Consider the following 14,525-nt stretch of genomic DNA (forward strand, 5'->3'; position numbering starts at 1 on the left):
TCCCAGGGCAGATTTTGGGGAGGGGGCGTCTTCTACAGCCCGGCTCCGCGCTCTCCCGGCTCGTTTCTCCCGCCTCGTTCTTCCTTTCCCCTGCCCTCCAGCAGCCACCTCCCTCTATTTTTCCCGCTTCAGTTAGAGACAGGGTGCTTGGCTCTTTGGGGGGGGGGAGAGACTCCCCTCCCCTTTTCCCCCCATTGGGCAAGGAGCCTGCACCCTCGCCCTTAGAACCCCAGGTTGGAGAGTCCGGCTTACGAAGATGCCCACCCGCTTAACGGAAGGGCTGAGCCAGCTCCCACGAACGGCCAAGGCAGAGTGGGGGGGTCTCCCCGGAGTAACCACCCACCCACCCACCCCGCTGCCCCGCTGGAGCAAAGAAGGGGCACCCCGAGGAGGCAGGAAGGACCCGAAAACCCAAAGACACCCCTTCCAAGTCCGTGGTTGTTGTTGTTTTTTCCCCGGGGTCTCTTTATTGGGGGGACGTAGAGGGGCGACCCTTCCCGCAGGAGGCGACTTTTTGGGGGGTCTTTTTTACCCCGTGGATCCCGCTATTCCTGGTCTCAAGAATTTTCGACCGGGTTGGGGCGGGGTGTGGGAGAGAGAGGAGGGGGTATCCCGGGAGAAAAGCCGAGCCGCGATTGGCTGCCTTGGCGACGTTCATTTGCATACCCTCGCCTATTTCAAGAGCCCGGGTGGGGAGGGTCAGTCTTAGTAGGCGAAGAAGCGTTGCGGGGCGCGGGCGGAGCAGGTGCCGACGTGTGGAGGGGGTTAGAAAGCCGGCGGTTCGATGCCAGGCGGGGGCGCACGGCGGGCCGGCTGTGGGGAGGATTGACAGCCGGGAAAGGGGGCTTGGCTGGTTAGCGGGGAGGGGAGGAGGGTCCCTTCCTCTTGCCTGCCTGCTTGCTTTTTTCCCTTCTCTTTCTCTCTTTTCTTCTGCTTGGCAGCGAGCGAAGCATGGGCGCCCGCAAAGAGCGCGGTTGCCCGTCCGTGCCAAGCCACCCGGTGGGCATCCTTTGCCTGGCTTGGCTGCTGCTGCTGCTGCTGCTGGCCTCGGCTTTGGGCAAAACGATTCGCTACCACACCTACGAGGAAGAGCCTCCAGGCACGGTGATCGGAACCTTGGCCGACGAGCTGCCCCTGAAAGGAGCGACGGGAGCGGAGAGAACTTTCCGGCTGGTGAAGGCGCCGGGCAACGGGTCGCTGGTTCGAGTCCGGGAGCGGGACGGGCAGCTGAGCCTGGGGCCGGAGCGGCTGGACCGGGAGCAGCTGTGCGGCCAGGCGGAGTCGCCCTGCCTGCTGGCCTTCGACGTGCTGAGCCTGGGCGGCCCGGCGGGCGCGGGAGCTTCGCCTTTCCGCCTGGTGCACGTGGAGCTGGAGGTGCGGGACCTCAACGACCACGCGCCGCGCTTCCCGCAGCCCGCCGTGGCCCTGGAGGTGTCGGAGAGCGCGGCGCCCGGCACCCGCCTGCCGCTGCCCCTGGCGCACGACCCGGACGCCGGCACCAACGGGCTGCAGAGCTTCGCCCTCTCGCCGGGCAGCCCCTTCGGCTTGGAGGCGCAGAGGCGCGCCGACGGGCTCCGCTGCGCCGAGCTGGTGCTGCTGCGCGAGCTGGACCGGGAGGCGCAGGCGGGCTACCGGCTGGAGCTGGTGGCCAAGGACGGCGGGAGCCCCCCGCGCTCGGGGACGGCCACGCTCAGCGTGCGCGTGCTGGACGCCAACGACAACGCGCCCGCCTTCCCCGGGGCGCGCTCCTGACCCTGGAGCTGCCCGAGGACGCGCCGCCGGGCGCGCTGCTGCTGGAGCTGGACGCGGCCGACGCCGACGAGGGCGCCAACGGGCAGCTGCTCTACGCCTGGGGCAGCCAGGTGGCCCCCGAGGCCCGCCGCCTCTTCAGCCTCGACCCGCTCTCGGGCCGCCTGGCCCTGCGCGCCCCCGTCGACTACGAGCTGCAGCGCACCTACGAGCTGGACGTGCAGGTGAGCGACCGGGGCGCCAGCCCGCTGGCCGCCGCCTGCAAAGTGGTGGTGCGCCTGCTGGACGTCAACGACAACGCGCCCGCCGTGGCCATCAGCGCCCTGGGCGCCCCGACGGGGTCGGACGCTGCGCGGGGCCAGCAGCAGCAGCAGGAGGCGGCGGCGGAGGCGGAGGACGAGGCCGGCTGGGCGGCGGTGAGCGAGGCGGCGCCGGCCCAGAGCCTGGTGGCGCTGGTCAGCACCTCGGACAGCGACGCGGGCGCCAACGGCCAGGTGCGCTGCGCTCTCCTGCCGGCGCCCCACCAGCCCTTCGCCCTGCAGCGCGCCTACGACGCCGCCAGCTACCTGGTGCTGACCACGGGCGCCCTGGACCGCGAGCGGGTGGCCGAGTACAACCTCACCCTGGTGGCCGAGGACCTGGGCTCTCCCCCGGCCAAGACCGTCCGCTCCTTCACCGTCCGCGTGGCTGACGAGAGCGACAACGCCCGCGCTTCGCCAAGGCCCGCTACGAGGTGGCCCTGCCGGAGAACAACCCCCGGGGGCCTACCTGACCACCGTGGCGGCCTCTGACCCCGACCTGGGGCCCAACGGCAAGGTGAGCTACCGCCTGCTGGACAACCAAATCATGGGCGCCTCGATCTCCACCTACGTTTCGGTCGACCCGGGCACGGGAGCTATCTACGCTCTCCGGACTTTCAACTATGAGATCCTGAAGGAGATGGAGCTGTCCGTCCAGGCTACAGATGGGGGATCTCCTTCGCTGTCCAGCACAGCCTTGGTCAAGGTACGGGTGATGGACCAAAACGACAACGCTCCGGTCATCACTTCTCCTGCGGTCACCAATGGGTCTCTCGAAATTGGGGTCTCCAGTAGAGCTTCCCGAGACTCCCTGGTGGTCCACATCAAAGCCCGCGATGCGGATGAGGGCTCCAGCGCAGAGCTGAGCTTTGCTTTCTCACAGGATCCCCAACAGCAGGAAAGATCCCTGGATCTCTTTGCCATCCACCAGAAAACCGGAGAGGTTACTCTCCGGAGGAGCTTATCTGACGAGCAGCTAGGCCAAGTCTACCCGTTGCTTCTCACCGTGGCCGACAATGGGCTGCCACCTCTCTCCACCACCGTGGTGGTCAACTTCCTGGTGACAGCATCGCTGCCTCCCTCTAGCGGCCAGGAGTCCGTGGCCAAGCCCAGCTCTTGGGACGACCAACCTCTGCAATGGGACGTCCCCTTAATCGTCATCATCATCCTGGCGGGAAGTTGTACCTTGCTTCTGGCGGCCATCATCACCATCGCCACCACGTGCAATCGGCGCAAGAAGGAGAAGAAGGTGGTCTTGGAGGAGCCGCTTGACACCTCTCACCTGGAGAAGGACCACGAGGAGGGGAGCCCCAGCGACGGGGCCCTCAACCCCTCCAGTCCTCGCTTCGACGTCCACTCCTTCCCCAGCAAATCTTCTTTCGCGAGTCCCGAGCCTTCTCCGGCCAGTGAAGATGTCCCGGCGTCCGAGCACAGCCGAGAAACCAACAGCCTCTACGACAGCCAGAGCCGACTCCGAGGAGCAAATGCAGAGGTACACCTTCCTACATCTTCCTTTGTCGGGGGGGATGGGGGGGAGAGAAGAGACTTACCTAGCTGGTTGTGGCTTAACTTACCTCCGAGTATCAAATAAGTAATTAATAACAAGGAAGGAACGTAGTTACTCATCAGCCTGTTTGAGAGGTTCATTGAACGCAAGTCAAGCGGGTTAGAATTTCAGGCATTAGCCATCCAGGTGGGTTATCATCTAGCTTCAAGGGGGTGGAAAGTCACATGCAGCTAGTCCTCGACATACGACCACAACGGAGCGCCAAATTTCCGTCACTAAGTGAAACATCAGTTCATTTTTTTTGTCCCCTTCTTATGACCTCTTTTGTCGGCATGGTTAAATGAATCTTTGCAGCTGTTAATTTAGTAACACGTTAAGTGGATCTGATTTCCCCATGGTGAGGTCCCAAAAGGGGACCAGGGCACTGCAACCGTCATAAATGTGAACCAGTTTGCCCAGGGTCTGAATTTGGATCATGTGAAAAAAAAAAACCTAGGGTTGCTGCAACAGTTGTAAGTGTAAAAAACGGTCATAAGTCCCTTTTATCGGCACCGAACGGTCGCTAAATTAAACCATTGTAAGACAAGGAGTGTCTGTATTCAGGGGGGATGGATTAGCCTGTGTTTATTATTATTATTATTTTATTTTATTTTCAATTATTATTTTCAATTATTATTTTTTATTTATGAAATGCACGGGCTGCCCATCTTAATAAGGTGAGTGCACAAGAATTCTTTATTGTCCAAGCGTGATTGGACACACAAGGAATTTGTCTCTGGTGCATAAGCTGTCACTGTGCATAAAAGCTGTAAGCGATAAATCATGATCCGAGTAGTCATAGTAAAAATACATTCATCGTAAATCATAAAGATGCAACACTTAGGGATAGCCGTAGGATACTAAATAAGCAATCAACATAAATCCGACTAGGGAACCAAATAAAACAATGCAAAATGTAAAGATACAAGCAACCAAGTAGTAGAAAAGGAGACGGGCAATAGGAAAGACGAGGAGAAGAATAGTAATACAGTCTTTGTAAATATACTACCCATTGTTAACGTCCTTTCTTCTGACAATAACTGTGCCTTTCCTTTTTGTGTGTGTGTCTCTTTCTCAAACCTTTCCTCTTCTTCAGTCTTACACTTCCACCCCCAGTTACAGCAAAGAACCAGCGGCCCTGGTCCCTATTTGGAAGGGCCACTCCTTCAACACTTTATCCGGCCGGGAAGGAGAAAAGTTCAGTGGGAAGGACAGCGGCAAAGGGGACAGTGACTTCAACGACAGCGATTCCGACATCAGCGGAGACGCTCTGAAGAAGGACCTCATCACCCATATGCAAAATGGTAAAGGTTTCTTTCCAATGCCTCCCCCCCCCCCCTTAGCGGATCGACCCTGTCACGTGGAGGGATCAGAGGGATTTATTTTACAAATCCGAGAGCGGGTTGTTTGTTGCAAATCACCTCTAATGACCTAAAAGGTCATCTGCTGTTTGGGGAACGGTCCTTGGAAGCTAGCAACAGGCAGAGCTGTGGCCCGTGCTGTTCTTCATAGCCGCTAGCGAGGCCTCTTGGGACCTGGGGTACCCATGGGGCAGAAGATACTACGTGCATCCGTCCCACGGGAACAGATTCACTTTAATTAAATATTGCGTTATCCTGCTCGTGAGAGAAGGCAGCTCCGTTCTCCCCCCGACCGATGCTCCTTTGAGGCTTGGAGGTGGTGACTCATAAAAGGTTACTAAGAAAGCTTCGTGGTTGATTAGAGATATGAGCACAATTTGCTTGGCTCTAGTAAGATACATGGTTTGAGTAGAGATGTGAGTGCAATTTGCTTGGCTCTAGTAAAATACATGGTTTGAGTAGAGATATAAGCCCAGTTTGCTTGGCTTTAGTAAAATACATGGTTTGAGTAGATATGTGAGCCCTGTTTACTGGGTTCTAGTAAAATACATGGTTTGAGTAGAGATGTAAGCCCAGTTTGCTTGGCGTTAGTAAAATACATGGTTTGAGTAGATATGTGAGCCCTGTTTACTGGGTTCTAGTAAAATACATGGTTTGAGTAGAGATGTGAGCCCAATTTGCTTGGCGTCTAGTAAAATACATGGTTTGAGTAGATATGTGAGCAATGTTTACTGGGTTCTAGTAAAATACATGGTTTGAGTAGATATGTGAGCAGTGTTTACTGGGTTCTAGTAAAATACATGATTTGAGTAAAGATGTGAACACTGTTTACTTGGTTCTAGTAAAATACATGGTTTGAGTAGAGATGTGAGCCATGATTTGCTTGGTTCTAGTTCTAGTAAAATACATGGTTTGAGTAGAGATGTGAGCCCAATTTGCTTGCTCTAGTTCTAGTAAAATACATGGTTTGAGTAGAGATACGAGCCCAATTTGCTTTGCTCGTGTAAAATACATGGTTTTGCAAGATCCAATCTGGGTTTGGTCCCCAAGGATGGCCTCCAGCACAAGTCCAAAAGCTCAGAAGACTAAACATCTGGCCCCAGTGACCCACCCAAATTGTACCTTGCGACGTTATCTTGGGACACATATGTTCACCTTTGTTCATAGATGGCTTCATTACCAAGTCAGATTAGCAGATGAATTTGTTGCAATTGCTGATTGTTTGGTCACCGTTGAAAATGGAAGGCCTTCTTAGAGTAAAGGCCAGTTTTTTCTTCATAACTAAAAGGGGGAAATTGCAACTGGAAACATGCGTGGTGAGAAGGAACTATGCATGTGCTAGTCTACTTTAACACTGCTCTAGTTTAACACGTGGGTCTCTCAACGTTAGCCATTCCAGATGCGTTGTCTTCTGCTCCCAGAGCATAACTATTTGGTGGGAATTGACCCACACATCTAAAAATTGCAAGTGAGAAACTGTAGGTTGGAGGAATCTGGTTTTCTGCAATTGTTGGATTTCACTTGATTAGTGGCAAGGTTGACTGAGTCAGACAAAAGCTGGACTCCCAACAAGAGCTAAAGGGCCACAGATTGTCCACTTCTGCTTTATAACTTCCCCGAAAGCTGTTGTGATGTACGAGATGAAATGTTGAACGTGGACCAAGGAAATGTGGTTTAATCTGATGAAGGCCACAAGATCACCTGAGCCAGTTATCATTGCTTTGCATATCCTACTTGTACATTTTGTGGATATTACACTAAAACTAGGACAACAGATATTATTCCACTTCATTCTGAATTTTAATAAACGTCCAGGTAGCCATCAACTTACAACAATTCGTTTTTACGGTCGTCCAAAGTTACGTTGCTGGAAAAAGGTGATTTACAATGGGTCCTTGCACTTACGACCATCCCAGCGCCAACATTGCAATCATCAGCATTGTAATCACGACCGTCTCCGTGGTTACGTGATCAAAATTTGAGCACTTGGAAACTATCACGCAGTTATTACACCCCTGGGGTCTTTTGATGGCTAGTTACAACTTTCCCAGGAGGCCTCTGATGAGCAAAATCAGTGAAGAAAGATGGATTTGCTTAATGACCACAAGGTTCACTTAATGACCACATGATTCACTTAAAGACATGATCAAAAAAAGCTTGGAAAACTGAGCCTCATTCCCTTAACAGCCCCCACATTGCTTAGTGATGGAAATGGTGGTTGTGTGTTGAACATTGCTTGTAAAGTATACCCCTAGGTAGTTGACTCAGTTTTCAAAACTCAGTTCTGTTTTAGTCCCTGATTCTTTTCCATTTTTATTTGGCCGTTGTTACTCACACCCGTGCTCATTTTGTCCCCTCCTTGGGGAACCTAGATGGGACAAACACAGAGATATATACAACACTGCCCCAAAGCAAAAAAAAAAATACAAGTTATTTTAACCATATTTACTTTTTCTTTATTGCTTTGGATTGGCTTCCCCAGTCAAGAGCTTCTAGAAGCGATGAGTAGGAGTAGTGTGGTAGTCTAGCTCTCACCTTACAATCAGGAGGCTGTGAGTTTGATTCTAGGTAGAGGCAGATATTGTTCTCTCTCTGGGCACAATGAGAATGTATCTGCTGAACAAAACTCTGCCCTGGTGACAGGAAGGGCATCTGGCCAGTAAACACTCAGCGCTATTCAGTTGCTCAGACTCCACCCCCCAAAGGATTATGGAGTCATTAAAAGAGTTAGATAGCTAGGTAGAAGATAGATAGATAGATAGATAGATAGATAGATAGATAGATAGATAGATAGATAGATGATAGATGGATAGATAGATAGATAGATAGATGGATGGATAGATAGATGGATGGATGGATGGATGGATAGATAGATAGATAGATAGATAGATAGATAGATAGATAGATAGATAGACGGATAGACGGATAGATGGATAGATGGATGATAGATGGATGGATGATAGATGGATAGATAGATTGATAGATAGATATATAGATAGATAGATAGATAGATAGATAGATAGATAGATAGATAGATGGATAGATGGATAGATGGATAGAAGATGGATAGTTGGATAGACAGACAGACAGACAGACAGACAGACAGATAGATGAAAGATAAAATAGAGAGATCTAGATAGATAGATAGATAGATAGATAGACAGACAGACAGACAGACAGACAGACAGACAGGCAGTAGGAAGGGCATCCAGCCAGTAAACACTCCACTCCATTCAATTGCCCAGACTCCAACCCACAAGGAATTATGGGGTTGTTAAAAGAGGAGGAAGAGGAGGAGGAGGATATGTTGAGGACAGTAGATTTGGGGGAAAGTAGATGACTGACTTTGAGAAGCCAATTTTGGATATTTGCACCCTCAACTCTAGGCTACATGCTTCTTTCTCTCCCTCCTCCCAAAATATAGGGTTTTATAACACATTTAATAACACAGCATTGGTCAATATTGTTTCCTGGGAATTTAGCGGTCTTGTCTAGACCAGGGGTCTCCAACTTTGGCAACTGGAGGACTTCAACAGCTCCTCCCCTGGAGGACTTCAACAGTTGGCTGGGGAATTCTGGGAGTTGAAGTCCTCCAGGCTTAAAGTTGCCAAGGTTGGAGACCCCTCGTCTAGATGGCAGCCAAAGGATGGTAGAATTTTGATAAGGTTACAGATATTTTCATGCGTGAAAGATCATCAATACCTACCCATAGCTTTCCTCAACACGGATGGCTGAAGTCTTCATGACAGGAAGTCCTCGACATACGAGCCACAATTGAGGCTGCCATTTCGTTGCTAAGCAAGACCATTCTGAAGTGAGCTTTGTCCCATTTTTTACGACCTTTCTTGCCACCGTTCTTAAGCGGGTCACTGAAGTTGCTAAGTGAATCCCATGATTGTTGAGCGAATCTAGCTTCCCTGTTGACTTTGTCGCATGACCCTGTGATGTGGCAACCATCATAAAGATGAGCCAGTTGCATATATATATATACCTTTTTCAGTTGTAACTTTTAATAGGCATTCAACGAATGGTTGTACGTCGAGAACGATCGGCAATGGCATGGCAAAAGCTATGATTCTTTGCAATTTGGAGACCAATCAATCCATTTATTTATTTATTTATTTTATTTGTCAAACATGTACAAGATAAGAAGTATAGGTATTGTTGTGGTTCGCCGACAGCAGGTGAGGACGGCTGAGGGTTCAGAGAGCGAGGACTCAGATGAAGGGCCTGCGTGTGATTGCAGGGATGGGGCCAGGACCATCAGGGAGTGGAGTGCTGCCTTCGGAGATTGTGGAGGCTGGCAGCAGCGAGGAAGAGGTCCCCGAGGAGCCTGTGCCCAGTGCGTGTGTACGCAGGGCTGCTCAAAGGAAAGAGCAGCTGCAGCAGCACGGGCAACTCGGGAGTAAGGCTGCAAGGTAATGGCCCCTCCCTTAAGAGATAAAAGCCAGCTGAGAAACCGGAGTTCTTTGCAGGAAGCAAAGAAGTTTTTGCACTCAAGCCTTGTGGATGTTCGGAGTATCTTGGTTGGTGTTTGGAGACTCTTTGTGTTTAAAATATTTCTTAGTAACTTTATCTAGTGTTCTTGGCAGCCTTGCACCACCTTGGCAAGGCTCGTTCTGATCAGAGACCATTAGTTTGAAACAGCCTTTTAACTGGGAAGGAACGGAATTCGTAGAGAATCATTACAAGGTTTTGCTGTTACCTCCGTTTTGTGTTCGTTTCCATGGAACAAGGTTTGGGTCAGAACAAGTATGAACATAAACAAGAATGAAGGGAGTAAATACAGAGAAACGGGGACAGTAGGACAGGGATGGTAGGCACGCTTGTGCAACTACTTATGCACGCCCCTTTTAAGGACCTCTTAGCAATGGGGTTAGGAGGTCCACGGTAGGCAGTTTGAGGTTGAAGCTATGAGGGGTTGAGGCTGCAACCAAGGAGTTGGGTATGGCGTTCCAGCCATTGACCACTCTGTGGCTGAAGTCATATTTTCTGCCATCGAGTTTGGAGTGCTTTACCTTGAGTTTGTAGCGGTAGTTTGCCTGTGTTGTCGTTGTGGTTGAAGCTGAAGAAGTTGTTGACAGGTAAGATGTAGCAGACAATTTTGTGAACTATGCTTAGACCGGACCACAGGCGGCGGAGTTCCAGATTGTCCAGGCCCAAATTTTCTAGCCTGGAAGCACAGGGAATTCTATGGTGAGTAGAGGAATGGAGGATTCTTTTCAAGAAATACCTCTGAACCTGCTCAATCATGTTAATGTCTGATATACAGTGCGGGTGTCAGGATTCCGGCAGTCACTCCAATTAAATCATCAGCCTCGAGCCACATCTCAAAACGAAAAAAGATTTATTTGAAGGTAACATTGTACGTCCAGCATTTACCTGGGCGTAGCCAACTCTGAGATATGTAATTCACTGTCACCCTTGATCCTGCTTCCCCCCCTCCCCCGGGTGTATAATCCAACAAAAAACATCCATAGCCAAGAGTCATCAATCATGCTCTCCAATTAGATTGTTGCATGGCAGAAGCTTCAGTCATCTAATCAGTCTTTGAAGAAAATATGAATGGAACGTACTTTCGATTCCACACTGCCGTCTGCTCTTCTCCCCCACCTTTCTGTTGTCAACTATAAAACGTGTATACAAAATGTTTTACGAGTTGACAGCGGGTTCTAGGCGGATGAGCTGTTTTCCAGAATTGAATCCTGCTGGAGTTTTTGATGTTGTCTCATGCTTCATCCATCAAATAGCAACCCAATTCCTTGCAGGGGTTTTAGAGCCATCCAAATGAAGCTTGCAGGAGCAGCTCCATTGCCAGATAACCCAACAGGAATGGAGTTCACCTCCATTCCTAGCCAACTTCTTCTGAATCAAAATGGCGGCTCCTCCATCCCAAAATGCCGGAATATAATTGATTGCGGATGTGTATATGTGCGTGTGTGAACGGGGGACAAATTTGCTATTAGATGTGAGTGGGAGTGCTTCATCCTACTTGGAATTAATAAAGGAGAATACAGGTAGTCTTCGACGTACAACCACAATGGAGGCTGAAATTTATGTTGCAAAGGGAGACAGTTGCCAAGTGAGTTTTTGTCCCCTTTTATGACCTTTTCTGCTGCCGTCATTGAGCGAATCACTGCAGTTTGTTAAGAAAACCTGGCTTTCCCATTGATTTCGCTTGTCAGGAAGTCGCAAGAGGGAACCACGTGACATACACACCCCCGGGACACTGCAACGGTCATAAGTATGAGCCAGTTGCCAAGTGTTTGAAGCTTGACCACATTTCCATGGGGTGCTACAAAGGTTGTAACTGTGAAAAAATGGTCCTCAGTCAATTTTTTTCAGTGCTGTTGTAACTTTGGTCACTAAATGAACTGTTGTAAGTCGAGGGCTACCTGGATTCATTGCCCAGGGTTGAAATGAGGGGTCCTTGTGGCTCTCTGAGCTGGATTGTTTTCTTGCAGACGTTTCATGACCCAACTAGGTAACACCATCAGTGCTAGCGATGATGTTATGTAGTGCTAGCACTGATGATGTTACCTAGTTGGGTCACGAAATGTCTGCAAGAAAACAATCCAGCTCAGAGAGCCACAAGGACCCCACAGTCCTCCTATTCCTCCTCCTCCTCTTCCTCCTCCTCCTCTTCCTCCTCCTTCTCCTCCTTTCTATGTAGCTCCCTCCCTTCTAGCACTGATTATGTTACCTAGTTGGGTCATGAAATGTCTGCAAGAAAACAACCAAGCTCAGAGAGCGCCAAGGACCCAACAGTTCTTCTCTTCCTCCTCTCCACATTCCCTTCCTTCTAGAACTGATGTTGTCACCTAGTTGGGTCATGAAATGTCTGCAAGAAAAAACAATCTAGCTCAGAAAGCCCCAAGGATACCATAGTTTTTTTTCTTTTCTTCTTCTTCTTCTTCTTCTTCTTCTTCTTCTTCTTCTTCTTCTTCTTCTTCTTCTTCTTCTTCTTCTTCTTCTTCTTCTTCTTCTTCTTCTTCTTCTTCTTCCTTCTTCCTTCTTCCTTCTTCCTTCTTCCTTCTTCCTTCTTCCTTCTTCCTCTCCTCCTTCCTCCATCTCCTCCTTATTCCAGGATGATTCTCCTCCTTCTCCTTCCTCCTCCTCTCCACAAAGTCCCCTCCCTTCTAGCACTGATGATGTCACCTAGTTGGGTCCCGAAACGTGTGCATGAAAGAAAAAAAAATCCAGCTCAGAGCACATCAAGGAGCCCTCCTTGCAATTCCTAACCTGGAATTCCTTCTGCCGCGCGGCCTTTTGCGTCTCTTGCATTCTCATCTCTACTCTGTCGCTTGCCTTTTTTTTTCCCCCTCTAGGTTTGTGGGCTTGCACCGCTGAATGCAAACTTCTGGGCCATTCGGACCGATGTTGGAGCCCCTCCTGTGCCCAGACCAACTCCCATACGTCCCCACACCCCAAAACCCAGCTCTCCACTTTCTGCCGGACGACTTCCTTGCCCCGAGACACGCTCCATCGTGACCACTTCTACCCCGCCCAGCTGCCCAAGACGGTGGGCCTGCAGAGTGTCTACGAGAAGGTTCTCCACCGGGATTACGACAGGACAGTGACCCTGAGGTCTCCTCCTCATCCAGGCAGACTGCCCGACCTCCAGGAGATCTCGGTCCCCTTGTACGAGTCCCCTTCTCGCCATTATTTAGGTTCTCCTTCCGAGGCCAGCAAGAAGGTGTGACTTTCCTCCAGCCCTTGATACACGTGTGAACGTATCAAGCCCTCTTTAAGGAAACACGGAACCGAACTTCCCTTTGCAAAAGGCTGCATCGGTGGGGATGTTTGTTCTCTTCCTCCTTTTGCAGCAGGACAGCGGCTCTGAGCATGTGCAGAGTGTCTCTTCCCACCACTTGGTGACTCACTTCGTCTGCCCCAAGAATTCCAGGGCGAGGGGAGGAGACTTTTTAATATCTCTTTTTGATAAATGAACCATTACTTTCGTTCTTTCCCCTCCCCATCTGCGAATGGACATAGAAAAGTTCAGACTTCCCCAAGATCTTGTTACCTGAGTTTGATGATGTACATAAGTTTTAAGTAAAATGTGCCTTAAAATACAATAATGTCTATATGTACAAATATACTGTACATGCATATCACCTATGGGGGAGAGAGAGAGAAAAAAACGATGTGTCTGTTTATATTTGTACATGCATACACTCAGAATTACATGCATAAACATGTATGTGTCTGTACAGATAGACAATGATGTATAAATTAAGTTGTTGGGGGGGCGGGAAAGTTTCCAATTGCATTGGTCCTGTTTGATATTTGCAAACGAAAATTTCTTGTTAATGTAATTTTTATGAAATGTGCAGTATTTAACTGATATTCCTCCTTAGTTTTCCCTCACGGTCTGCATTCATCCTTTTTTTTCTTTGAACTTCTGTATAGCCTGTAATGTACTGTTTGTACATAGAGAAATATTCTATTTTTATATAATCAAACCTGGAGGATCAAATATTCTTTCCAAGGGAAATATTTAAAAAGATACGTTGGGGGAAAAGAAAAAACGAGAGACCGAGAAAGCCGCGAATCTTTTAAGGAATCCATGTTAATGTTAGTTAAGCAATTGCTTGTTGTGAGAAAGAACTAATTTGCCAAGTGTCCGTTTTGTGTTTCTGAAGTCCATGGTGAGCTTCGAACTAAATGTGGATTAATTATTCTGTGTCACTTTGTATAAAGCACTAATAAAGGTTATGTGTCAGAGGGTTTGGAATATCATGATTCACTGGACTCGGCAGATAAAATTATTTCTGTGAGAATACGATAAAAATAAAACAACAAACTGTGATAATCAGAATCCGTAACAGGCTTTATTAGATATTGCAATATCGACCGCCAATCTCCCAGACTGCAGTTTGAGAGAAAGGAGTAAATACAACCTTATATAGGATAATCACATTTAAAAGATTACATAACCCTTCCTGTTTTGCACATGTAGAAATAACAGAAAATCTCATAAGAAAATCTTGGGTGTTTTTCATAGCTCCTCCCATGCGTCCATGGAGATCCCCCAACTTTTCTCCTCTTCTTCATTATCGTCAGATTTCATGTTTTTTTTCCTTAAAAGAGTTCACAAGAGATCATTACTAATTTCTATAATGTCAAGGCTCCTTTTTATGAATCTCAAACCAAGCCAAGGACATATTTTTGCAATTCCAAAGAACTTTAGTAGAATAAACAAGTTATATAAATGTTCTGATATCTAAAAGTTCAGATTAAGAACTAACATGGAGTCTCTCTTGCTCTTTATATTCTTAGGTGTATAAGGTACATTTTCACGTATAACAATTTCTGACTAGGAAAACGGAGAGTCGTGAAAGCCATCTTTGAAATAATAGCCTCAAAACCTTCGATGAATTCACCTCTTGCATTCTCAGAGGCCACACAATGAATGACAACATCCTACAGGCCATTCAAAAGAAGGTAGCTCGTGATTAGAAATAACCAACTGTTCCCCTGATCACGCATTCTGATTTGATGTTACTCAAATCAGGAAATTACTCATCTTAAGTAGGATTGGAGGAGATGTGATAGCAGTGTTCCGGT

The 14,525-nt window shown here is 48.9% G+C and overlaps 1 protein-coding gene across 1 annotated transcript; it reads left to right on the forward strand.

Moving 5' to 3' along the window:
* The first annotated feature begins 888 nt into the window (after positions 1 to 888).
* PCDH8 (protocadherin 8) lies at positions 889 to 13,684 on the forward strand. Its single transcript, XM_026679370.2, is given in 6 exon segments — positions 889 to 1,747; positions 1,750 to 2,451; positions 2,454 to 2,501; positions 2,504 to 3,540; positions 4,691 to 4,898; positions 12,284 to 13,684. Coding segments are annotated over 6 exon segments (3,165 nt in total). The 5' UTR covers positions 889 to 951; the 3' UTR covers positions 12,658 to 13,684.
* The last annotated feature ends 841 nt before the right edge of the window (positions 13,685 to 14,525 follow it).

The sequence above is a fragment of the Notechis scutatus genome, chromosome 5 (genome assembly GCF_049901735.1).
Source record: "Notechis scutatus isolate UNSWTSFEM ecotype Mainland chromosome 5, rNotScu1.2, whole genome shotgun sequence".
NCBI classification, from domain to species: domain Eukaryota; kingdom Metazoa; phylum Chordata; class Lepidosauria; order Squamata; family Elapidae; genus Notechis; species Notechis scutatus.